This window comes from Seriola aureovittata, chromosome 1 (assembly GCF_021018895.1).
Source record: "Seriola aureovittata isolate HTS-2021-v1 ecotype China chromosome 1, ASM2101889v1, whole genome shotgun sequence".
NCBI classification, from domain to species: Eukaryota; Metazoa; Chordata; class Actinopteri; order Carangiformes; family Carangidae; genus Seriola; species Seriola aureovittata.
The window spans coordinates 20,257,704-20,284,153 of NC_079364.1; the positions used below are offsets into that span (position 1 = coordinate 20,257,704).

The 26,450-nt window shown below is 42.1% G+C and overlaps 1 protein-coding gene across 5 annotated transcripts in view; it reads right to left on the reverse strand.

Annotated features, from left to right (window-relative positions):
- Positions 1–880: 880 nt before the first annotated feature.
- itsn2b (intersectin 2b) overlaps positions 881–26,450 on the reverse strand; it is a 28,428-nt gene continuing 2,858 nt past the window's right edge. For 2 of the 5 annotated variants that reach the window (XM_056374898.1, XM_056374915.1), the window contains exons 2-40: positions 21,664–21,741; positions 20,599–20,691; positions 20,227–20,290; positions 19,906–20,093; positions 19,378–19,638; positions 18,713–18,815; positions 18,402–18,538; positions 17,778–17,841; positions 17,412–17,549; positions 17,192–17,280; positions 16,359–16,621; positions 16,048–16,197; positions 15,760–15,900; positions 15,415–15,502; positions 14,900–15,039; positions 12,852–13,033; positions 11,967–12,739; positions 11,745–11,866; positions 11,304–11,570; positions 11,001–11,197; positions 10,421–10,476; positions 9,870–10,036; positions 9,646–9,676; positions 9,396–9,517; positions 9,028–9,124; positions 8,690–8,884; positions 5,258–5,379; positions 4,925–5,031; positions 4,607–4,790; positions 4,175–4,273; positions 3,833–3,916; positions 3,616–3,699; positions 3,347–3,409; positions 2,673–2,822; positions 2,385–2,503; positions 2,208–2,290; positions 2,003–2,086; positions 1,369–1,542; positions 881–1,138 (exon numbers count right to left, since the gene is read on the reverse strand). In XM_056374898.1, the coding sequence (XP_056230873.1) occupies positions 990–1,138; positions 1,369–1,542; positions 2,003–2,086; positions 2,208–2,290; positions 2,385–2,503; positions 2,673–2,822; positions 3,347–3,409; positions 3,616–3,699; positions 3,833–3,916; positions 4,175–4,273; positions 4,607–4,790; positions 4,925–5,031; positions 5,258–5,379; positions 8,690–8,884; positions 9,028–9,124; positions 9,396–9,517; positions 9,646–9,676; positions 9,870–10,036; positions 10,421–10,476; positions 11,001–11,197; positions 11,304–11,570; positions 11,745–11,866; positions 11,967–12,739; positions 12,852–13,033; positions 14,900–15,039; positions 15,415–15,502; positions 15,760–15,900; positions 16,048–16,197; positions 16,359–16,621; positions 17,192–17,280; positions 17,412–17,549; positions 17,778–17,841; positions 18,402–18,538; positions 18,713–18,815; positions 19,378–19,638; positions 19,906–20,093; positions 20,227–20,290; positions 20,599–20,691; positions 21,664–21,670 (5,637 nt within the window). In that variant the 5' untranslated portion in view covers positions 21,671–21,741 and the 3' untranslated portion in view covers positions 881–989. Of the gene's footprint in view, positions 1,139–1,368; positions 1,543–2,002; positions 2,087–2,207; positions 2,291–2,384; positions 2,504–2,672; positions 2,823–3,346; positions 3,410–3,615; positions 3,700–3,832; positions 3,917–4,174; positions 4,274–4,606; positions 4,791–4,924; positions 5,032–5,257; positions 5,380–8,689; positions 8,885–9,027; positions 9,125–9,395; positions 9,518–9,645; positions 9,677–9,869; positions 10,037–10,420; positions 10,477–11,000; positions 11,198–11,303; positions 11,571–11,744; positions 11,867–11,966; positions 12,740–12,851; positions 13,034–14,899; positions 15,040–15,414; positions 15,503–15,759; positions 15,901–16,047; positions 16,198–16,358; positions 16,622–17,191; positions 17,281–17,411; positions 17,550–17,777; positions 17,842–18,401; positions 18,539–18,712; positions 18,816–19,377; positions 19,639–19,905; positions 20,094–20,226; positions 20,291–20,598; positions 20,692–21,663; positions 21,809–26,450 lie in introns of all 5 variants that reach the window. The other 3 variants (XM_056374931.1, XM_056374924.1, XM_056374907.1) reach the window with 3 other exon arrangements.

The window sequence follows — 26,450 nt, forward strand, 5'->3', positions numbered from 1 at the left end:
ACGCACGCACGCACACACACACACACACACACACACACACACACACACACACACACACACACACACACACACCAGATAAACAAAAAAAGCGTTCAGTATTGTTATAGTGACTCAACCCAGAACAACGTAACCTGAGATCTTCCAGTGAACTGACTCCGGACCAGAGTTACTCACAAAAACTTCTCTTCCAGGTTGTTCAATGCATTTCATGTCGCTGTCCGTCATCTGCCATCTCCTGTTTACGATGCCCTAATTGTCACTGAGACCAGACAGCTTATGATGAATGATGATAAAGCAGGTCAACAGTCTTTTTCAAGTCATCAGTCACAACCTCCTCATCAACATATACATATATTGAAAGTTAACACTCGTTATCTTATCTTTCACTAAATGGCCTTAGTTGACCAGACTTGGCAGATTGTGTGTCAGTGACTGAATACTTAAAAACTGACTGAGACACAGAGCTGTGAGAGTCTAGACAAGGGCAGAGAACCTTTATATTTGTAGTTTTATTGCTTTATTAACAGCTCTAACTTCCTTCTGAAGGTTATAAATTATTACAGCCAAGGACCCAGATTGAGCTTCATGACAGACTGTGTCTCCACTGTTTAAAAAAGCCGCGCTGCAGTTCTTCTTTTTATTCCCTCACAGTGTAAATATGGTGCGGGTACAAACTCCTGCACTGACCAAGCTTCCCTTTCCCTCTGATGTCATCATGAGGGGAGAGAAAAACAGGTTTGATCCCTACTGGAGGATTCAGAGGACATAAGAAGAGGTATTATTAGTGCTGGTTAATATTAAATATCAAGGCCTGATGTGTGAAGGGGTATTTCATTTGATATAGGAATCTTCTTGGAGTCTATTTTAGGAATGTGGTTGGAACCATCCGAGTTTGTTTATGTGACAAAAAGCAGCTTATTTGGTTAGTTATCCTTATTTGGATGTCTCGGTAGAAGATGCGGTTTCTTATTTCAGTTCATCCTACATGTCTATTTGCCACTGAAGAGCTGCAGGTCGAGCCGGACCCACACTTCCCCTGTAGGAACCTCATGCAGCAGAAGACGTCGTGTCACTGGTCCTTTGTTCTCCAACTCTTTCTTTATGGTTGCTACGGGAACCTCCGTCCGACCCAGGAAGTCTGATATAAGAAAATAAATAAACAGGTGTTTGGAGGAACTGTAAGAAAAATGAACAAGGACTGGGTAAAAAACGTTTTTTCTACAATTTAGAAAGGTGAGTAGTTCAATTAGTTCATTTGGCAGTTAGATTTTTCTTGTCTAACTATGCAGATTTACAGAGGAATCAGTGGGAGTTATTGGGGGAGTATGAGCAGAGAGAGTGAGAGAAGGAAATTGGCAGGTAACTGACCATCAGGTGAAAACTGGTCTCTTTCAAAGATGGCGATGCAGAGGACGTCCTGGTAGAGGTCTTTGATGTGAAACTGACAGTTGAAGTTCCACTTGGGATTCAGAGTGTCATTTAGCGTTCTTGACGTGAACATCTGAGCTCCCATGGTCACTTCACAGTAAGGGTTACTTTTACCTGGAGGAGTGAAGGAAGACAGGTGAGCAGGGAGACGGGTGAAGGGGAGAGGGAGAAGGATGGTAACGGCAGGTAGAACCAAGAAGGGATTTGGAAAATGGAAAAGAGGAAGAGTGGAAACAAAAGAAAGATGAGAGAAGAGCAACAGCAAAGCAGAGTAAGGGGAGTCAAGAAAAAAGAAATGAAGTGTTAGACAGCTTAAAATGAAACCAAACACTAGATAATAATGAAAGGAGCGGCTTAAAGGACACAGAAAAGTCTCTGACTAAAAGGGAACTGAGGGAAAAAGGGATAACACAACAGCACAATTAAATGTGGCTTTATTTTGGCCTCATTAGGTGTCCATGCAGCGGTGCATGCAGCAGGAATTAAAAGCTGGACACAACTGTTCAAATTTATGACGTGTTTTTAAGTCCACTGAACTGTAAGGACATCCTGTAACATGTGTATTCAAGCTCACCATTGGGTTTTCCCGCCTTGAGCTCAGTGGCTTCTAAGATGGTGACAAGGAGTCTGCCGATTCCAGTAGCCTTCACAGATCGAGCTGAAAACGCGCACACACACAAACACACACACACACACACACACACACACACACACACAGATTAATCCGAGATATCATCACGTGTTGGCATCAGCACGGCTGTGTGAGTGTCAAGACAAACCTTGATAGGCTTTTTCCCTTTTTTTCTTTTCTTTCTCAATAAATTCTTCAGACGCAGCCTTTATCTTCTGAACCCACGCCGTCCTGAAAAACACAAACACGGAGTAATTACACAGGCCGCCAAACACACCAAAATCTGTCTGGGTGCATTTATGTGTAAACATGTGTGTGCTGCCACCGTTCATTGATGTTGTCGGTCCTGAGTACGTAGACTCTGTCAATGTGTGAGATGTGGAAAATGGGCTCATCACTGGAGGGATCTGGCAGCTTCACCAGAACTTCATTTAACAGCACAGGCTGCAGAAAACAACAAGACACACTGTCATGCATCAAAAAACACGGCGGTAAAATTGACAAATTACATGGAGAAAAAAAAAAAATGTATAGGGAAAATATGAAGACTCGTGTTGCCTCAAAGGAAGACATATCCTCATAGTGTGCGTGTGTGTGTGTGTCTCTCTCTTACTGGTTTGTACATCTTGAGCTGAACATTGTTCTTGTTGCTGAACAGTTTATCGGGTCCAGAAGAGGTGAACTGTTTAGACGCATGAGTCAGAAGCAGGAAGTCGTTAAAGAGGAAAGCCCACAGTTCCTTGTTGCTCTTTGCCTTGTGCATCTAGAAAGAAACAAGTGAAATACATCAGACGCATTTCAGATTTCATCCTCAATACGTACAATATTAATATTAATAATACAGTAACAAACATTTATAAATGCACTACGCTCCCTTTTTTTTTAACTGCCTAGTCATGATGGTTGTATCATTGCTAACTGTTCAGCAAAAGACATTTATTCTCAAGCCAGATGGCAAATGTCAACATTTTTACTGACTGAAATCCTTCTGTTTGGGTTTCTGCTCAGATGAACTGGGCCACTCATCTCTTCTGTGACAATCTCTTCACTGGTCTTCCTGGTGTCTCAGTCGTCTGAGGCTTGTAACATGTAACCACGACAACCCGGGATCTGACCCAGTGGTGTTTCACATCTGATCTACCTGTACCCTCCAGACTTTTGCATTTTTAGAATTTAAAAGGTTATTCAGTGCGGTGAAAAATGCTAATTTTGTTAGAGTAGGAAAACCCTCAGAGTTGTTCACTGACCGTGTTTCCACAGTTTCAGAAACATTGCAGTGTTACTCACCTTCCCACTGTGGAGCAACTTCCTGGGGCCCAAACAGTTGGTAAGAGAGTTAAAGACCAAGTGCTGTGGAAAAAAGTAAATGTTATAAGGATTTTCATATGTTCTTTAGATTTGAGTGTTAAGGAAATGGTTGTGTGAACAATACAGACTCTCTCTATTCCAACTTATAAGATAATCAAGCTAATACTAACTGAATTTATAGAACTTGTATATAAATAGCTTGATTCATAGTGAATTGTTAATAGTGAATAGTTAATTAAGCTTAATACCTCTGCAGCACCATCACACTGTACGTGATTCTGAATCCATTCCAGTCTGTCAGAGTTCTCCTTCTCTCTCACACCCTCGTTAACCTGGTTAAGTCAAATGTTCAGCACAGAAACATCATTTAACTAAAAGGAAATGATTCTTTTCATCCAGAATACAGAAAAAACACCTTCAAATTAAATTAAAGTAACGAGTAAATGATTCAGTGAAGAAATGAACCTGTTGACAGAGTTCCTCCGCCCTCTCCAGAGCCTCTTTCAAAGGTCCTCGGTCAGCATGGCCCTCTGCAGTGCACTCCAGAATCTAAAGCACACACACACAGACACACACACACACACACACACACACACACACACACAAACACACAAAGACACACACACACACACACACACACACACAAACACACACACACACAAAGACAAAGACAAATTAATTACAGCCACAAACAAAAGACAAAAGGGCAAAACATTCTTTTTTTCTCGTTGCACACAGGAAGGTCCGTATTTGAACCATTTAATGAGGAGTTCAAACACAGACACGCTCATGAACACCATGGCCTACGTTTTTGATGTGCAGTGGGTAGCGTGTGATCCTCTGCATGGGTTTCAGCAAGAAGCTGGACAGCGGCATGCCCTTACATCTGTAGTCCGTGGCAATTTTCTGATGGGAATAAATGACAATATTAACAAACAGATTAGGAATCTTGTTTCCACTTTGTTTATAATTGCAGAGAATTTGCAGGTTTCGGAAAACCAAATGTTACACTTCTAAAACACTACATGCAACTGAATTTAGGACAAATTTAAAAACTATCTATCTATCAATCTAGTTTACGTAGTACATACGTGGCATGAAATTTGATGCATTGTAAAATTTTAATCACAAAGGCCTTAATATATGATGAACTCTGTTTTCTCTATCTTTGTGATAACGACTCCATGTTTCTTCTGCCTCATCGCAGACTTTTTTTTTTCACGCCCCTCACCCTCCTACCTTGAGGAAATTCTTGAAGTCTGGCTCGTTGTCAGTGCGAGTCTGGAGCAGTGTGGCCCCGTTGATCTGGCAGGAGCAGAAGCGAATGTAAGGCTGCATGTGGGACAGCTCTGCTGCCAGGATATCTCCAATCATCTGCACCGGCATGTTCTCCCCGCCCGTCTTCTTACGAACACGTAGTGCCCTGCAAATACACATGAATTTACATATATAAGCACAAACAGCTCTGTGTCTCTGTACAGCCAGAATCCTCCTGCACACAACAATAAAACTGCTGCATAATCACTCCATCAGACTCAATGTCCATGTGATATTTACTTGAGAAGTTTAGTATTGCAGGCCAGCAGTTCCTTCCAGTTGACAAAGATCATGGCCATCTCTGCATCATTCAGACGGCCCGACTCTGACATAGGCCTTTGGAAAACCTACACACACACACACACACACACACACACACACACACACACACACACACACACACACACACACACATATATAAAATAAATAAAAGACAATGATGAATTTTAACACTGTCAGGTACGTGATCAGGAGGGACACATCTCATTCTCCTAAAATAATAACTGCTTCTCCACAGTGTCTAACTGTATTGGGTCATGACATGAGTTTTTCAGCAGGATGTGTGTGCATTACCTCTAGCACTATATTCAAGTCATCCATGTATCTCTCCTCAGTCTGTATCAGCTCATGGATGTAACCCTGTCTCTTCTTCTCCTGGGGGCTCAGTGTGTCCAGGCTGTTCAGGTCTGCACACCCTGCAGGAGAGGAAGAGCACACACAAGAGGGGCGGTTCATATTATTTTGTACGAAAAAAAGAAAAAGAAAAAAAGACTTCAACAAAACAACACTGCTTACACCACAGCATCACTTCAGCGCTGCATTTACTGCCTCCTGCTGGAGGTTCTGACATGAATAAAACAACAACAAAAAAACAGAAGCTGCTTTTCTCTTTTCTTACTGCACTGTCTTGTGTTTAAATGCACATTAATGAAGGTTTCACAAAGGAGGAGGAAGACCACAAAGGGGAAGAAGAAGAAGAGGTGGGTTGGAAAGGGGAACACGAAACACTAGATCAGCACACGCACACACACACACGCACACAATTACTTACCTGATACAGGGTGCCCATTAGCCCATTGTGAGGGTCCCATACAAACGGACTGGTTCTCCTTCACTGACCCTTCCCTTTCCCCTCGCTCTCTTCCTTCCCCCTCATCGTCTCTCTCATCCCAAAGGTTTAAAAAGTGAAATCTGCACTGTAAAGTCATCGCTATGACACCAATTCTGTCTCTCTGAGTATTCAAGTTGTCCATCTGTCTTCTGTCACAAAGTCTGATAGTACTCCGTCTCTCCTGTCGTGTTTGTCTCTTTCTCCTTCGGTGCCGTTATCTTCTCATTGCTGGTATCAGACTAAAACTTCTCCTAGACCAAATCTGTTTGTACCAAAACAGGAAGGGGGATTCTTTCTTTCTTGCTCACCTATTTGGCGCATGTTCAGAGTGGATAAAGCTTACTCTTTTTTCCAATTTTCCATGATTTCTGCTACAAAATAAACCAAAACAATTGTGTCCGGGTTAGATACCTAATATTAACACAGTGATGGCAGCAATGTAGCTAATATTACAGAGATAGAAGAAATTTGTAAAAACAAACAAAAGAAAAACAAATCAAAATTGTCTGAGAAGCAAACCTTAGGGACTACGTTGCACAGAAGCAGAAGGGCTATGCTGCTATGCTGCTAGAAGAAAGTCTAATTTTGATGAAGACCAACGGATGTAACTCTGCATCCAGCTGAGAAACGGTTGCTCACATATCTGTTCATCTTAATCGCCTTTATTATGTTGACAATATAAACACTGAATATAACACACACACACACACACGACCAAAGATATTTCACTGAGTATTTCATAATAAAAAACTTGTGTGATCCCAAACCAATCTTTATTTTTTGTTTTATTTCAGAATCAGAAAATATATTAAGCACATCTTCAAAAATAGTTCCACTCTCTTGTAACACAAATGTTCTGTCTACAGTGCTGGCAAAAGTCTGAGACCACTTTCTCATTCAAGTGGTCTCAGACTTTTGGACCCGACTGTTTATATCGTCAAGCCCTTGCTGCTATGAAATCTTGTTGCTGACAGTGTGGTTTACACAATTTGCTTGCAGCTATTCACTTGAAATGTATGTGAGGTTTGTGATAAATTGACTGATGCAACTTCTGAATTAAAATAACAGAAGACAGGGAAGAGCGCATTTGCAACAATTTCCTTTTTCTTGCATTAGGGTTCCTCAAACTATCATTTTTCATTTGCTTCCTTGATGTCGATGTACCTCAGTATTCATTAGACTGGACTCAGGAGTCAGTTCCTCATGTGAAGCTTGCATAGATTAGTTTTTCACTTGTTGGCCTGAGGAAAATTTATCCACAATCCTGACAGTAATGATTACAGTTGTTTTTCTCACCGTGTAACGTGCATTCACTTTATGCACAAACAAAAACCATCAGAGCAGCAGCAAAACAGCATTCAGTTAATATGAGGAGAAGCAGTTTGTAATGTCACCCCATGAGGCAAAGCTTATGTCTGTCGATGGCTTTGAAACAGTTCGCCATATGGTGAAGAGTCGCTTCATCTCACTTCAAAACTACTTCTTTTCCTTCCGTTGGTGTTAACAGCTGACCTAGTTATGGCTTTCACATATAGAGATGTACACTTTTGCTTGTACCATTTTGTGTCCAAATGAAGTGAAACTAAAGGTGTTCAAAGGCATGAAATCAAAAGCCCACTGCAAAACGGTTAACGGTAACAGGGTTTACATAAGGTGAAGGGTAAGAATTTTTATTTTTAGCAGGTTCTCCTCTCAAGTTTCCAACTCAATCATGAGCAAAATTACTGTTGATTGTGTCCTGTCTTATTCCTTTTTTTCAAAATATTTCTTTTGTAAATATAGAGGGTCAAACTTAAGGGCTTGTTTCAAGCATTTTTAAAGACAAGTACAGGATGGTTGCACATGAACACGGCCTGGAATTTGGACTGTCCACTCTTTCTCAAATTACCCACAGGCTTGAGGGTTAGTACAATGTTTCTCATTACCTGAGAACAAGGCTTAGAAAGTGACAGTAAAGCTTGTGTGACATGTCTGAACATCTCTGAGATAAATAGTGGGCTCTATGTGAGCTGAACTCCCAAGACAGAGGGAGTTAGAATGGAAATAAGGCTTTAAACAAAGAATAGAAATAATGAATAAGAAAAGGAAATTAAGTGAGAGAGAGAGAGAGAGAGAGAGAGAAAAAAGGGTGACATGTGGAAGGAAGGAGAGAGAAAAATAAGTGTCTTATGAGGGGAAATGAAAGGAAAGGAGAGGGAGAAGCCACAGAGAGACCCACTATCTCTCTGCTTCAGACACTTTTTCTGTGCTTCAGCATCATCAGTTCACAGTCACCAAAGGCACCAAGGCTTTAACAATTGATAGATACAGCACTGAGTAGTAAGAAAGTTGTTTCAGGTCCTGCTTCATTCAAAGGTAACACAGGAACCGTTTCATTTTCTTCTCAAAAACACATACTCACACAGTACACTCTCTCTCTGTCTGTCGCTCTCACACACACACACACACACACACGGTAGCATTATCTCAGTGGGAGAAGTTAGTGGATAGGGAGTCCAGAACCTCCGTCTCTTCAGAGAAGAGTGCAATAGTGGGTCTCTCTGAAGTCAGGAGGAGAGGAAGAGGAGGTGGAGGAGGAAGAGGACTTTCTACCGCCCTAGAAGGAGAAAGAGACAGAGGCCGGGGAATGGAGAGACAGAGAGGAAAGAAGAAATACAGATTGGGAAGGGAGGGAGGAAGTGAGACAAACAAGGAAAAAGTGAAATAGTCAGTGAGAAGAAGGGATAAACAGATGAAGAGGTGGGTGGATGAAAGAATACACGTGATGGCAGAAGGCGGTTGCACAGATGAAGAACATCAGGATAAGGATCAGTTAGTCACAGAGGTTTGAAGCAACATGGGAGCAGAGCATCTTCATTTACAATCACGATATGATGTTTAAGAGATTTACTTACACTGCTGGCTGGGGTCGCACTCTGCTGTGGTCATCGTAACGTAATTGATTGGGAACAGGCCAGTGACGCCATTGATCTCTCCTCTCCACCAATCAGGGTCGTTCTTGTCTAGAACGTTGATCAGCTGACCTTTGGAGAAGCTCATCTCATCCTTATTGGAGGCGGTGTAGTCGTATATGGCGATCACCTGACAGACTGAGAGAGAATAGGACAGAATGTTCTCAGCCAACTATTTTATCACATCACAATTGTAGAAAATGTAGCGGACTGTTTCTCTCCACCTCTGGCTTTCAACTGACTTGCAGAAAGGTGTGTGTGTGTGTGTGTGTGTGTGTTACCTGGCTGGAGTGCTGGTGTGGACTTGCCGCTGTTGGATCCTAATATTTTGACATGAGAAGCAGGGAACCAGCCCTTCTGTCGCTTTTTACCACGGGCCTAGAGTCAGAAAACACAAAATAATGTGGATATTGAGGTTTTAACCAGAAAGTGGAGATGTCGGCCAAGGTCACAAGCCAAAGGGTTGGGAAAGAAGTTGTTAAGAAGTGCTGAGACTTCTGGCTGTTATGCTGATTTGGGGCCACAGCTGCTAAAGTGCAACAGAGTTCAGTTTAGCATAGGTAAACTGAATCCCAGACCCTCTGCGGTTATCTCCTGTACAGTACGATAGATCACCTCAAACAGGTCTGAAGAGCAGTCGAACACTGACCTGCAGTTCTCCAAGCCACCAGCCAGAGGCGTTCTTGCTGAGGATGAGGACGAGCTGGCCATTTTCCAGGTTTAGCTGCTCAGGTCTGCTAGAGGAGTGGGCCCTGATCACCTGGCCAATCTCTGTGCACACAAAACAGAAACCGAAATTAAAAACTGCAGCAAAATGCAAAAGAAGGATTTGTGTTCTTATAAGTGAGCCAGAGACAGAATTATTATTTTATTTAAAAAATAAAAGACGATGAGCTTACCTGGCTTCTTCTTTCCAGATATGCTTGATGTCTAAAATAAAACAAATTATAAATCTGTTAGAGTCTGTCTAATATATCATCAGTTAAAATCTTTAAGAGCACTACACAGAAATACAGGGAGTGAAAAAATATAAAATTAACATATTGCAATATAATACATCATCCATTATCACCCAGTTTTATGATACACTAGTTTATCCTATATATGTGTAAAGAGTTCTTACATCCGTCTCTTTGGGTGTGATGTAGTTGTTGGGGAAGAGGCCTGTGCGATCACCTATAGAGCCGTGCCACCACTCTCCCTCTCTCTTGCTCACCAAGATCACATCTCCCTCTCTAAACGTCAGATCACCAGGTTCTGGAGACTCATAAGTGTACAACGCCACGTATTCTGGAGAGTAAAAGGACACATGGTTTCAACTAGACCAGAATGAATGGCCACAAGATTTCCAACACATCTATTATGACAACACATTTATTTCAGATAATGTGGTTATATACTGTATGTTCAATGCAAAATATACCACAAAGGTTGTAGACATAGTGGATAAACACATAATCTATGTAATTCAGCAAGAAATCCAGATTTCACTGTGCCATGAAAAGCAAGATAAAACTAGTATATAATGCCATGTGTGCTCCTTAGATGTTGAAATATGAGCTAGACAGCAACACATGAGTGTATAATGTACAGTGAGTAACATATGAAGATAAATATTAACTGAACTACATTAGGCCGATAAATAAGGAAGGTTGAGATAACGTCTTAGTGTACCTTCAAGCTGCAGGTTGTCGCTGGACTCTGACGCATCAGGAGGGGAACTCTTCCTGCTATAAACACAGAAAACCAACATTACACTACCACGCTTATCAAATTAAAGCTTCCTCATCACTGAGGAGGGACACAACTATTTCCTTGGCCTGAATTCCCACCATACTGGATTTGTTATCACACCTGTTGATGCACTCACAAGCACATCTACATTGTCATGTGACAGATGCTTGTTTTCTTTGACTTACATTGAGTTAAAAGTGACCCAACGGCTACAGGATATAATGGCATGGAAAGTGGAGGACAGGTATGTGCTTTGTGCTACCGAGTTTATTTAAGTTTATAAATGTAGTACAAAAAAAAAAGGATCATGACTAATGATTCAGATATTTTGGCAAGTCTTACCAAACTAGTGTGCAGATTCAAGTTTCAGGGATCGTGCCAGCTAAGTTAATCATTGGCCTTCATGTCTGATTTTGATATAGCTGTCAAAGTCTCTAGAATAGACTCCAAGAGGAATTTAAAATTAAAAAATGTGAGACAAACCCACTCCCACTAGTTTAATTATGGGAAGCAAACTTACTCTGAACTTTCTTCTTCTCCCAGCAGCGTCACATATGTCTTGGGGAACCAGCCCTGTTCACCGTTCAACTCTCCCAGCCACCAGTTCTCCTGCTGCTCCAGCACCTGAATGACATCGTCCTTATTAAAGTTCAGATGGTTGTCTGTCTTCGCTGTCCATGAACACAGGGCCTGGGCGAGCAGGTTACCAACCACCTGCTGACAGTAGCACAGAAATAAAGAAAGTACAATGAGCATGTGCAGACAATAATCATACCGTCGTAATCAGAGGCTAGTGGCTCATCCAGGTCTGTAAACTTCTCACCTGTCCTTGTGTCTCCAAGGTGGCAAGGTTTGGAGAGTGTGTTGGTGTAAAGGCAGACTTTGTGCCTGCTGCCTTGGCAGCCTCAAGGACACTGGAAAGCTGTGACTGGAGCGGCACTTTAGGAGCGGTGGCAGCAGCGGCAGCAGTATTACTGTTAGCAGTGTCTGATGGGGCCATTCTCTCGACGTAGCTCTCTGGGAACCAGCCCATCTTCCCTTGTTTGCTGCCATACAGCCAACCTTCCTCCCGCTCTGTCGTCTCATCAACCTGAGAAAAAGAGACAGGGGAGTTCGAGAGAGAAGAAGGGAGAGGTGTAAAGGCATGGACAGCGAGGAGCAAAAGTAAAAGAGATAGATAGATACTTTATTTATCCCCTAGAAGGAAGAGACGGGGAATTTTCGGTTCAGTGCAGCCCTTTTGAGACATAATTGTCATGCTTACCTCAATGATATCATCCGCATTGAAGCTGAGCTCTTCGTTGTTTCGTGCAGTGAACGGGTAGAGCGCTTTGAAGGATGTGAGAGCAGCTGACTTCCTGTGTTGTGTGGCCCTGGGTTGTCCACCTAAAGCAGCACAAGAATTATTATGTGATTTGACCATTAATAGACACTGAGGGCAGAAAGAGACTACAGAGAAGTATAGAAATGAATGAGTGTGTCTCACCCTTCCTCTCCTCCAGTCCTCTCAGCAGAGACGTTAGTTTCTCCTGAATATCCAGCTTCCCTCCTCCACCCAGGTGCTGCTGCTGACGAGCTGTCTCCTCCTTCCTCTTTCTCTCCTCCTCGGCTTTCCTCCTCCCCTCTTCCTCCTCTTTTCTCTTCCTCTCCTCTTCTGCCCTCTTTCTTTCCTCCTCACGCTTCCTCCTCTCCTCCTCCAGCTGCTGCTGCTGAAGCCTTCTCCTCTCTTCATCCCTCTTCCTCCTGTCCTCCTCCTCTCGCTTTCTCCTCTCCTCCGCATCTCGGACAGCAGCCTCGGCCGCCCTCTGTCTTCTGCACTCCTCCTCCTCCCTCTCCCTCCTGCGCTCCACCTCTCTTCTCTCCTCCTCCCTCCGGCGCCGCTCCTCTTCTTCTTTCCTTCTTTTCTCCTCTTTCTTCCGCTCCTCCTCCAGTTTCCTCCTCTCTTCCTCTAGCTGCCTCCTCTCCTCCTCCAGCTTTCTCCTCTCCTCCTCCTGCCTCCGTTTCTCTGACTGCCTCTGACGCTCCTCCTCTTCTTCTCTTTTCTTCCTCTCCTCCTCTCTTCTCTTTCGCTCTGCCTCCTCCTTTGCTCTGAGCTCTCGCTCAGCCTGCTCCTTGGCAGCCTGGATCAGAGCCTGTCTCTCTCTCTCTTCCTCCTCCCTCTGTTTGGCCTCTCTCTCCTCCTGAAGCCTCCTCTGACGCTCCTCTTCATCTCTTCTCAGCTTCTCCTGCCATTGGCGCTCCTTTTCCATTTTAATACGCCTGAGAGTGGGAAGCAAACATTGCCAATATTGTAAAAGTTAATATATCAAGAGGAAATGTACTTTTAACTGACATTAAAATCTAAAATTAAACCAGTGGAAAAGCAAAATACCTCTGAGCTTCCTCCTCCTCCTTCCGCCTCCTCTCCTCCTCCTGTCGTGTCTTCTCCTCTTCTCTCCTCTTCCTCTCCTCTTCCTGCTCCTTCCTTCGAATCAGTTCACGCCGTTTGTCCTCTTTGATGTTCCGTAGTTTCTCTAATGCTGCCTGCTGCTTTCTCTGGCTCTCTCTCAGCTCCTAATGTAAACAATAACAACACACATTTACTGGCGGAAAGATATGAGGCTGAATTTAAGATTGAACTGACTAGACAGTTATGATGTGCTGTACACAAACAACATGCACAAACACGTAGTGAGCCCAAAGGTGGCTAAATATTTAGAAGAAAAAAAAGATTCAGAGATAATTCAAAGCATAAGAATGAACCTGAGGAAATGAGATGTGACTGATCGAGAAACATGAGCAGAGCAATGAACATTAGAAAAGACCAGATTAGACCAGCTGAGAACAGTGAAAACCTTAAGTAGGTAGAAGAGGTTACGAAGGCAGGCCAGCAGACAGAAGACAGCCTGAAGCATAGAGTCGTCAGCACCCACATACTGTAAAGTTGGGGAGAAGGGATATGAGGTAGGTGAGAGGGAGGAGAGGAATGGGATCCAGTGTAGGAAAGAACAGAGGATTTCCAAAGGAGATGAGAGGAATAAAAGATAAAGATAACAAAGGGATAAAATCGGTAACAGAAGGCAAGAAAGTGGGTTATGAAGGAGAAGAATGATTGGAGGAGGAGGAGGAGGAGGAGGAGGAGAAAAACAGAGGCATAAGGGCCAAGCAGCAGTAATTAGTATGTAATATATGTGGAACTTAAAGATAGACACTCAAAGTTTGTAAGGAAAGTAACAGGAAAAATAACCTTGACTACAACCTGCTCTGCAATAAAGCTTCACACTGGCAGCAAAACCCTGATTTTATGTAATTTAAGAAACACACTTCTGTTCAGATACTGGACTAACATGGCAATGTGCTCAGTCAGCACTTTATTCCATTTGTAGTGACTGATACTTACAAAGAATAAGTATGACTGCTTGGGGGGGTGTTGAGTGGTTGTTGATTAATCAGGCTGAAAAAAGTAAATGACTAATAGTCCACCTTCCATTACAACTACTGACACTGTATTTCTTCAAGCTAGTCAAAACAATACTGTTGTGGAGGAGTATGTAACTAGCCACCGATGGAAGATAGTAGTAGTTTAGTGAGAAGCTCCCAATGTGAACTAAAACTGTGAAAATGTAAGGGAAGGTTCTGCTAAAAAAGACTACACTGTGGTGTCTGCAGGGAGTCAAAAAGTCGATATGAAGTCTTTTCCGTCTCTTTAATGCTGGGCACATGAAAATCAAACAAGTGTTGACTGGTCAGGCTATCGAGCTTTCTCATGGTTGAAATTCTGACTTGTCAAACAAAATAATATTAATGTTGGCGGCATTAGATTGAGGAGTGCTGGGTAGAGTCCTTTTGTTGTACACTGTTTCTCTGACTGTGTCCAAAATCACTCCCTCATTCACTGCTCTCTCTGTAACAGACACTCAATAGTTTACTCAGTAGTGAGCAATAAATTGGGATTTCAGTCACTAATCATCATCATGACTGACAGCTGTAGAGATCCACAACAGTAATTTTACATGCCTAGGACACAGTGTTTTTTGTGGCAGACAGTAAATGTAGTGGCACTATATAGTAAACAGGAAGTGATTTCGGGCACCATCATTGCTCACTGGCACAATTAAAGTGAAAGGAGTCCTCATCAGTGTTAATTGTTTGACGTGGCTGCTGTGGCATTTTGCATTGTCTGCCCAACCCAATTGAACCCTACACAGTCCAGCAGTAATGTAGAATTTCTGATTAAGTGATCCGCATACCACAACAGCACTTTAGCCATTTAGTTTAGATGTAATGATTGAGGACATTCTTAGATCTGAACACATGCTCCATGTTATTTGTGGTTAAAACAGGCTTGATGCGAATGTTCTGTGTGAAATGATGATTACTTTAATTACTTTAGTTACTAGAAGTTAATTTAACAACGCTATTTTTGTAACTTATTCCTACCTGCATGTCTTTGTTGTACTGGTCCATCTCAGCCAGTTTGGCAGCAGTATCTTTCTCAAGAGCTTCCAGCTGCTCTTGCAGTTTCATACATGTCCCCTTTTTCTCTGAAACACCCACCTTCAGGGTGGACATGGTCGCCACTAGAAACAGATGAAATACAGTTAAACAAGCCAGAACCTTCCCTGTGAAAAAGGCTGCTATGACACCAGGTCGGTTTGCTTCCCAGACACAGGTGTACTAAGAAGGAAAATGAGGTTTACAAAGTGAAAAACTCTTTAAATACATTTTCATATATATTGCACTCTCTGTTTACATTAGCAATAAAGATATTTTAATGCTTCTCACAACTTTTTAGTATTTTCATTTTTGCACTGGTTTGGTGCATTATTTCAAATAACTCCATATTTTCTGAATTTATTTTACTACCCAAATTGCCCATTTAATATATTCTTTTATTTAATATCTACTCTAAGCTGCTGTTCCTGAGCTCTTTATGTTCATCCATCAGCACTTACCAGGCAGGTTATTCAGAGTCATGCTTTTGAGTTTCTCTGTCAGCCTCTTCTGCTCCGGAGTCAACTGGGACAACTTCCTCTGGAACTCCTGACCGAGAGGAAATGCATCAAAAGCAACAAGAAATGCGTCATTGGAAGAAAATGTTCAGGAAAACAATAATACACAATTTCCCAGGGAAGCAAAGATCAGACACATAAGTCACAGATAACACAAAATGGTTACAATCAATAACTGTCTTGGTTACTTTGCCACAGGAAAATAGTGTCAGAAAATCACATTTAACCTTAAACTTAGAAACACATTGGAAAAAGAAAAGAGAGAGAGAGACACACACACACACACACCTCTAGCTGTTTGTGCAGGTTGTTAATGTCTTGTTGGCGTGTCTCTTTCCTTTGATTAATCAGATCCAGCTCTGTCCTCTGCAGCTTCTTCTTATTCTGAATGTCACGCAGCCGATCTGAGATCTGACGATGCTTGTTACCCTGAGGTACAGAGAGACAGAAAGACAGATAGAGGTGTTAGAAACTTAATAATGGGTGACAGACATCTGGACATAATGAGGGTACGTCTATGAACGGCTTATGTGTTGCTCTGAAATAAACTCTAGATATTGTCTCTTCACCACTCACCACAGCCTCCAGCTCCATCTCCAGACTCCTTTTCTTTGCTTTCAATCTGATTATATCATCCTGCTCCTGCTCCTTCTTTATCTGGAGCTCTCCTCGCCTCCTTCTCTCCCACTCCTCCTTCCTCTGACGCTCAAGCTCCCGCTGTGCAGCCTGGAATGATCACAGACAAAAGACACTGAAGTAAATATATATTCACAGAAGTGTGAACAAACATTTCTACTATTAAAAGAAGGAAACATTCATACAAAAAAATCATCCTTTTACATACAGTATTTACAGCTCATTCAGAAAGCTGTAACATGCTCCCCCACCTCTTTTCTCTCTATCTCTCTCTGTCGCTCCTCTTCTTTCTGCCTCTCGAGTTCCCTCTGTCGCTCAAGCCTCCTCTCCTCTTCTTTCCTCCTGAACTCCTCAGCCTCCCGAGCCTCCCTCTCTCTCCTCTCTCGGTCCTCTCTCTCCTTTTGAGCCCGCCGCTCCTGCTCCCTCCTCTCTGCCTCCCGCAGCGCCAGTCGTCTTTTCTCCAGTTCTGCGTTTCCTCGCTCCAGGTTGGCTTTGAATTTATCCTCAAATGACACTGAATATAGACGGGTAAAAAGTTTATTATGATTGTGGAGTCAAATCCTGGAAATATTTACTCTGTTTTATAAAAATGCACAAATAATGATTACTTATTTGAGCTTATATGGTTAAAATATGTTGGAAAGTTAAACCAGAAGGATGGATTACACAGAAACTCATAGACACAACTCTCCTATCTTACCATAATCAAAAACAGGTCCCAATATTTAAAAACAGCTGATACAAACTTTAAATCAAGCTTCTACAACTTGCTTTGTGATTATGATAGTGTGTACAAATCCAACAACAAAGTATTGCCCTACTCTACTTTAGAGTTACTTGGATGTTTTCAACTGCCTATGACTGTGTATGTCACAACAGTGAGTGTATGTTTATGGTGATCAATGGAGAGTTTGGCAGCCAACTCAGCTGCACAGCTGTGATCCATAGCCACTGATTGTAGTGAGTTTGGTTACTAGGTATGGTTTTAGCCTTGTATTATCTTAGAGAGAACAAGCTTTAACACTGTGCCAGTAGTTAAACGAGACTGCACTCTCTTTGCTAGTGTGGACGTGTGAGCACTGACTGTTGGTCTTGGCTTTCTGTGGAGGTTCTATGTCCAAGTCATCAGTCAGAGCAGCATAGAGAGAAGAGCTGGATCCATTCATTGCACCCCTGCAATAGTTAAAATAATTTGTTTAAATACACACAATTCAAATATTCAATAAACAGTCACATTATTGTAGTCAATGTTTAATGTTTCAATAACTTATTTCAAAACACTTTTTTGTTATGTGTGCAAATACCTTTGTGAGGGTGGTACCAGCTCAGTTGGGAGTGTTAGCGGCAGTGGTTGTCCGATCTTCGCCATGTCTACCAGATGCATTGCCAGAATAAACTCCTCAGCTTTCAGCTTGCCATCCTTATCCACATCTGCTAAAGTCCTGCAGAAGAGTTGACAATGAAATGTAAAAGTTGTTTTTGCATGATTTTACACTGACAATATTACCTTTGAATGCAGAAGAATTATATACAACTGAGAAAAGTATACTGAGTTTAGAAACAAATATTTAGCACCTGTAAGACAACCAAGGTCCTCAGTATAATTACAACTCTGTTCATCAGCTGTTTTCATCACTCACTCACACACACACACACACACACACACTCACCAGATGGTGGCCAGCTGTGTCTGAGTCAGCATTGTGGTTGCCATGGAACCTCTCACCTGTTGACCTGGTAACAAAAATGACAATGTCAGAACAACTGTATGGCACAGATGTGTGGGTGTGGTGGAGGACGGATTTACTTAACAAATAAAATTTAAAATGTAGCATGTGTAGAGATGGGGCAGCCCCGTGCAGATGTTTTTGATAAAAGTGTCTAATGTTGAATGGGAAACTAGAAACATTTAACCTGAATGGAAAAGATGATGATTAAAAGGATTGTGACAGCATGAACAACAGTGGGTATCATGGGTAAGGTGTGTGGAGCTGTATACTACTGTCTGTGCCTAGTTCCATTAGAGAGGAAACCATCTGCAAATCTAGCTGAAGTAAGTGAGTGAGTCTTTGTGTGTGTATGTGTTTGTGTATTTGTATGCGTGTGTTGAGAAACTGTCACTCCTGTGTCTCCACTTCCTTAGAGTTAACTAAGACTCGATTCACATCAAAAAACAACTGTTACGAAATGATCAGTGGCTGTTGTTCATGAACATCCACGCCTACATTCCATGCATAGTTTGGTTTTGTTTGACCTAAACACTGTACATACACACATTCACACAGACATCATACCAGTGAGGTATCCAGTCATCTGTTTATCCAGGCTGTTGAACTGCTGTCTGTATTTAAGTCTAGAGGCATGTGGCACAGCCCAGTCACTGGGACCAGCAACCATAGGGGACATCACAGAAGGGGATGAGGAAGCAGAGCTGAAAGACAAACAGTGACATGAAAAAATTAAAAGATGAATGCAACAAACTTCAGACATCTTTGAGTGTTGCATCTTTAAAGAGACTAACAAGATAAACAAGGTGCTGATTGTGTAAAAGGGGGAAGTGCATAGTTCTTCCAAATTTCTATGTAAATGTGTGGGTATGTTTTACCTGCTGGATCCCAGGTCCAACAGTGATGAAGCCTTGTATAAACCAGCAGGAGAAGAGGAGAGTCCTAGTGGAGAGGAGAAGGTGGATGCAGATAGAGGTAGGCCTAAAACCACAAAGCACCAAAACATATCCATTTCTATAATAGTGTGCAACATTTTTAGGACATTTTGTTCTAACACCTAACGACAGCCATAACATATTATCCTCCCAAAATGTATACTTTTTTTTTTTTAAGTTTTCAGAAAGGGGAGGAGAGTCCTGCAGAGGCTCAGTGATATACTATCATGCACTCACTGTTGTACCCTTGTCAAGGTCAGGGAAGCTATTTATATGGAAATGAGACAGAGAGACCTGACTCTGCAAAACTGGACTAGGATTCATTTCTCCTGTTTCCCCCCCAAAAGCTGCAGAAATATTTCATCATCAGCACTCTGCTGCAAACATATGTATTCTCAGAGCAGGGCGTTCCTCCTCAAAGGTTTTTATGCCACAGGACACAGATAATAAGCATCGAGCAAGTGATAATCACAAGACACATGAATACATTCAATCATACTGGAGACCCTCCTGATGACTTTTCTTCCAGAGCAGTGACAGATACACAACAGAATAGAAAAAAGAAGAGAAGAATCCAATAGAGAGATAAAAATGAGAATCACGCGTACCAGTTGCCAAAGCTCCAGCTGGGATTGGCTGCAGAAGTCCCATGGTGCCGTTTGGCAGTGTGGTGTTTCCCATAGTGGGCATCAGGGGCCTGGTGGGGTTGGAGGCTATTAGAGGGCTTAGACCTGTTGCTGTAGGAACCAAAGAGGTGAGGCCTGTCATTGGTGTCAAAGGTGAGAGTCCAGGGGTTGCCATGGAGATAGGGGTCAACATGGCAAAGTTTGCCCCGGACATCATGGGCATGTTAGGCACAGAACCAATACCTAGGACACAAACACACACACGCACACACACAAACACACGGTACACCCATTAGATGGCACAGCAGTCAACATGTATATACACAATATGTATAGAGACAATCAGTTAGACAACCCTTAGAATAGCCAGCCGTCAGCTGTTTAAAATCACACAAGGAGACTTATTTGTATATGAAGTTACAGCCAAAAACACATTTTCACATCATGGACAGTTTAGGAAAACAATTACATTCCTGACTATACAGTATCCATATATATGTAATACTGTACCATAGGCTGGGTTGGTCATAGATGAGGTGGGTTTACTGAGGCTGGGAACAGGCACTGGAGGCTGCTTCATGATGATTGGCAGTGCTGAGGGAAGCGGCGTGCCCTGGAGTTTTAGCTTTATGAGCTTCATAGCGATGGAAAACTCCAACCTGTCCATCTTCCCATCTTTATTCATATCAGCCAGAGACCTGAGAGACAGAGGAAAAATAGAGAGTGAGAAAAGAGTGTTAAAATATTCAGGTATAGATTTCAGTGAATACTTCCAGAGAACCGATCATTCAAAAAAATCTCAGTATGTGTGAATGTGTGTGTGTTTCTCACCATATCTCAGCCAAAACTGAAGCAGGCAGCCCTGATTGGAGGAAAAACTTCCTTGCCTGCTCCCCTGCAGAAAGAGACAGATAGGGAAGAAAACGAAAAACAGAAGAAAACTGTGAGGGTAATGGTTCTCCTGCATGCATCACCTTAAAAATATGACTCTTACACATCACTATATACAGTATATGTGACATGTGTGTCTTGGTATTATTGTGGGATTAGGGAATCGTTTTGGTTTAAACAGTTGGCGTTTATCAGTTTAAACAATGGGAAAAGGTCTGACTTGTAATGTCTCATGTAAATGTGCTGTCAGGGCAATCACTGTGAGCATGATGCGTCAACAGTCTCTGCAATGACGTATGTTTGTGTGTGTACCTGAGACATATCCCATTGATGGGGAGAGGGTGTCAAACTTCTGATCATGCTTGTCCCTCTCCTCCGGACTAATCGCCCATATACTCAGACCACCTAGAGAGAACAAGAAGTCACAGGTTCAGATAAATTTGAAGCATCAGACATGGAACACAGACCTTAAAGTCATATTAATACCAGGCCAATCAGCTTCAAGGAGTAAGTTTACTCATTTTTCTTAGGCAAACTTGCTTCTTGAAAAGGCCCCAAACTGTTTACTTTCTTACTGTTTAAATAATCACATAAGTGTGAATTACACACAAACAACACGTAAATCTGAGCAAGGCAAACAAGCAGATATTTTGCATGAATACAATTTTATGACTTGCAAATAAACAAGCTGGAAGACAGGAGTACACACGCGTGCGCGCGCACACACACACACACACACACACACACACACACACACACGAGAGACAACCCCAATGCCAGCCTTGGCGGCAGTTAAGAGATGAGAATGCACCGATATTGACGAAGTGATAATGAAGCTCTGTGTTGCCAGTGGTGCTGTGTCACTTTGTTCAGACAGGAGGGTAGAACAAGCTCAGCCTTTCACTACTATTTACCCCACCAAGGCCGACTATACATCAGTGTTTACTCAACAGTCACATCAGCAGACACACTGAATGGACAGTTCACTACATCATAGAAAAACATAAACATTTGCTCTACCTTTAGTCCTGTAACTGGCACTATAAACAAAGCTGGTGTCATAATATGGAAAAAAATTGGAACCAACTTCAAACTGACAGAGCACAACTGCACTAAATGTAGGACTCAAAGTATGCAGTTCAACACAAGGATAGCAGAGACAAATTAATAAAACAGTGTGCATACAGACAGACGCACGTGCAGCCAAACGCAGTCATCGAACTGGGAATTATTACTATACCTAGCACTGTATTTGCCCCAACAGATCTGCAGAGCCAAAAACCACACACAGCTTTCTCTCCACACAGACGTACACTTCTGGTTTGCTGCCCTCCTTTACACACTCACTCACACACAAACACACTGCAGTGGTCTTACCATTCATATTTGCAGGTGGCAGAGGGAGACAGAGATGGGGAACTCCCGGTGGTGTCCTCAGCTACTGCTTGCAGCCATCTGCAAAACACACAGTCACAGCCCAGTCATCAGTCAATACTGCAGCCAAGACAGGCCAGCGCTGTCACTGAGAGCAGGGAGAGAAAACAGGGGAGAGAGAAATGGAGAGAGAGGTTGGGGGGAGTTTGGGGGGAGGGAGGGGGGATTCTGGTCAGTCAGCACAGTCAAACAGGGCTCCTCCTGTTCTCTTCAGTCAGGAGCAGTCTGGCCACATCCCAAACCTTTTAAACCACTAGGACTTGTTCCAGTACTATCCACACTGACTCTGTAGGGGACCATAGATCAGTGCAACACCACTACACAGCCTAGGCTGACAAACTCTCATAAGAGGACATTTACACTTTATGTCCAGAGGACTACAAAACCCTGTTCAGTACTATGTTGGTTCAGATTTGGCTCTAGTAACAGCTGGCACAGGCTGTGTCAAAGCCTTGACAAATAACCTAAATAGTGTTGTGGTGTTAAGCAGACATCAGTTCTTCATGCAGCTGCCCAAGTTTTCTCTGCAGATGCTGCCAGAGGTTACCGTGGACACGAGAGGCAGCGATCTACAACATTCATCTACTTTGGGTCGCCTCAAAAAATAAACAAGTATGCTATGTTTGCGTTCATTCACTGTGAAGCCTTGAGCTTGTCTACCTCATACAAGACCATGAGTCCACAGCCAGGCTAGCAGCTCTGTGAGGCTGTACTAAGGCACAGCAGTGCTTTGAGATTTGTGCTAATGTCAGCACGCTAACATGCTCACAATGACAATGCTAACATGCTGATGACAAGCAGGGATAATGTTTACCTGTTCACCATTTTAGTTTAGTCTGCTAGCAAGCTAACATGTGCTAATTACCACAAATACAGCTGAGGCTGATGGGAGTTTTGCAAATATTTGTTCATAAACCAAAATACTGGACCAATTAACATTTTGTCTTGATAATCACATTAGAGGAAAAGTCAGAAGATCAACAAAATCCTAAGAATCTATCCTCTGGGGAGCTTGAACGTCTACACAAAATCTTCTGGCAGTCCATCCAATACTTGTTGAGATATTTAAGGAGCAAAGTGGTGGACTTCCAACATCCCTTTCTGCCACCCATGATCATGCCTTTTTCAACATCTGTTACATCATGCCTTAAACCCATTCTTGTCGAGTCATGTACGAGTGCATAAATGGAGCTACTAAGGAACAAACCAGTTTTTGCAGTTTTGCAGCGGAAGGCCAACTTCTCTGCAAGGTTGGGGTTTTTAGGTTTTAAGTGATTGCATTTAGTGCAAGGGTGGATGTTTCTGTGTGTGCACTTTATCAGTTTACTACAATAAAGATAAAGAAGCTGTAGAACAGTGTGGTCAGATGACAGAATCAGCTCAGCAGCCAAAGAGCATTGATGATTCATTATCCTTAAACATTTTTAGATTTTCTGTCAAATTATTAAAACACATTTCTGTAATTTTTTCTTTTCATATTTCTTGGGATGGTTTGGAGGATGTTTGTCGTGGGTCACACCATGGTAAATGTACTGGACTGTATGTCCACAGACTAAATGGCCCATATATGGGCACCTTGTTGACAAAAGACTAGTGACTTGTATCATGCTGGGTTTGCCAGCATATTTATAGGTCTCGTCTTTGGTTGCACAGCACAGTTCTGTCTGCTTAAATAGAGCCACCACAAAACTGCTTTGTTTAGATATAAAACAGTTTTTGCTGTGGGATGAATGGTGTGAACTTTTGTTTAATGAGGTCACAGTATGGACAGATAAAGAGAAAGCCCCAAGCACTATGACGACTAACTTTTACTTTAACAGTTATAAAAGTCACACGGAATATAACTGATTTTATCTTTAATTCTCTAGAAGGCAAATCAATTGTTTTTGTGGAAAGAAATACACATGCCCACACTGAATCAGACTTATCACGTCATTTGTGCAGCTTTCACATTCATTTCATCAGGCGTGCTGAACACCTGCTTCCTCCATGATTATCTCTCTCCCATCAGCCAGTCAGGCTCACATGATGAAATCGGAGGAGGAAAAGGAGGAGAAAAATTCCAATCTTTCTACTCAACACTTCCTGCCTGGTAACCCACAGACACAAGCATTTCCTCATGCAACCTCAGTTGACAGGAAGTGACCGTGGATTTTGGCTTAGGGACAGCTTTGATGTCCCAGAAAATATATTAGCCTCAGAGCTCAGGTTAGACCTGGGGGAGTAGAAGAATAGCAGATTGAAAAGTGATTTTTAGGAAGCAAAGTTGGCGACAGTTGTCTTACCTAGTGATATGAGCTTTGTGAACGAGAACATGAATGAGATAGGGAAAAAAGAAACGAGAAGCTGAGAAAAACAGAATGAGTGAGCGCGTGTCGTTTTTGTGAATGTGACCTGCTCAATGCTCTCACAAGGGCAGAGAAACAGCAAGGGAGAGCTACTAATCTACTGCCTGCCATCTGTTGCTACCTGCCTCTCTCCTTCTCCTTCACTCTTCCTGGGATAAGTCCCCCTCTTTTATCATCCTTTCTTTCTTCACTTTCTGCCTGTAAATGCTTTATTAACTACTCAAAATGAGTGTACATATGAATTATTCTTACTGAAAACTGCTATGGAGACTCCTGACATCACAAATGTATGCAGTAATACAATAGCAAGACTGCATTCATTTACAGGGCCAGCACAAAGAATCAGGTTACCATTCACAGCAGCATATGGATTTAAGTGTAAAGTCCTAATACTGTTTCAAGCACTTTTTTGCATATTGCCCATCATACATATATGCCATTACAATGTTTAGTATGACTGATTAGCTGGTATCAGGCATCCAGTAATGGTGAGGCTCTAGTAAAGCAGTGTAACCTCTGGTAATGTATCACTGTAGGAATTATAATGGATAAATGAAAGATAGCCATAGACTGTTGGCTTTAAACCATTTCCAGAGTGACGGAGGAGTCCCACTTTTCCTGAATGGATAGCTGATTGGCCAAGTGACCGACTGATTGACTGAATTGGCCAGCAAAAGAGACTGACTTCAGTGGCAGAGTCAGCTTTGCAAACCTCATGCAAATCCTGCCCGATTTTGTCCTCCCCATACACTTACACACATGAACACACACAAGTGGTCTGTGCTCAGTAGAAGCCTTCAGCTGCTAAATGAATACAGCAGAATCAGCAATTGCATAGTGATAGGGGTAAAATCAGGGTTAGTGTTGGCTAACAGGGCTCCACCTACAATAAAAACTAACTACAGCTTGTACTTTACCAATGATGCAGGAGCTATTAAAAAAACCACAAAAACAAGGTTGGAAAACAGACACTAGGCTACATGAAAGTGACTGTGAGCAAAAGCTTGACGCACTGCTTTAACAGTGCTACAGCCTTCTCCATAGAGAGGGAGGTATTAATAACACATTTACAAACAACAAAAAGTTCTTATTTTAAAGTATGATCATCATATGGGCTGGGCAATTTTCATAACCTCAGAAAAAAAACTTTCAGAACACGCTGTATAGTCTAAACACCACTTCCTTGTAATGAATGGAGACTAGCAACAGTCAGGTGTGTGTTTGAATCTGTGACAGCAAGAACCCATCCCGTTGAGGTGCCCATGAGCAAGACTTTGATTTCCATCCAAGCTCTAGCTACACCATTGTCTGAAGCTGAATTTAAGAGGCGTAAGAGGTGGTGAAACATGCAAGTATACAGGATATATATTTACTAACAGCTGTCAACCTTTAAACAAACGGGGCATCGCTAAGCTTTGGAGAAATATTACAACTAAAATGATACCTTGACATTTTGAAATAATTTCTCAGATCTCAGCCAGGTGTAAATGCAATCTCTTCAGTGTGACCAATGAAAAAAAACACACCCAGCAAGTTTAAAGATCACTTAGCTCTGACTCTTCCTGCAAGTTTAAACAAGCCTTGTGAAAAGCTACAAACAGCAGAAGTACCTAGCAAGTTTTCCTGTACCAAAAAAGTGATTTCATAATGAATAACATCTATCCTGGGCATTGCTTCCCTTGAACTATTAACAAGTCCACCAGTTTAGTCCAATCACTTATTATTAAGTGTCATTATACAGATATCCAGATCAGATGTTAATACCAGGTGTAAATACAAAGGCTTCCATGACAGGGGCAATCACAGCTAGCTCTACTATATTTCCAGCTGAAACTGGTAAAATCAAGCTCTACATGGGCTATTATAGGTCATAGCAGAAAAAGCACAGGTGTAATTAATACATTAACAACAACTGTTCCATCTAAGTATATCAGCAGGCCTCCCCAGTGAGCCAGCAGTGGCATGACTCTGAACCTAGTAAAGCTAAATGCAGTGTAGCCCCTATTATATCATTAATAGAAAGTGTGCTTTTTCTGCTATGTCTGTGAAAAGGGCATTTTGATCCAAACTAAGACTTAGCAGTCTCTATTAATCAGAAATTAGAATTACAGAGCATTTCATCAAAACCAATGAAAAAGCTAAAACATGATTTCAACCTGCACATTTCTTTAACTAAATTAGTTATATGTAACCATTTTCAAACCTCTCACTTCATACATTATAATTGGCTGACTTGAGTGTGATGGCTAAATTAAAACTCTAGCTTTTCATTTTTGGCTTGCCTTTGTCAGTCAGACCTCACCTGCTTCAGTTCTGCTTTGATCCCTGTTGAAACATTTCCGACCCTCAGTCAGCCTGCCCGTCCCTGACCACTGTCCACCA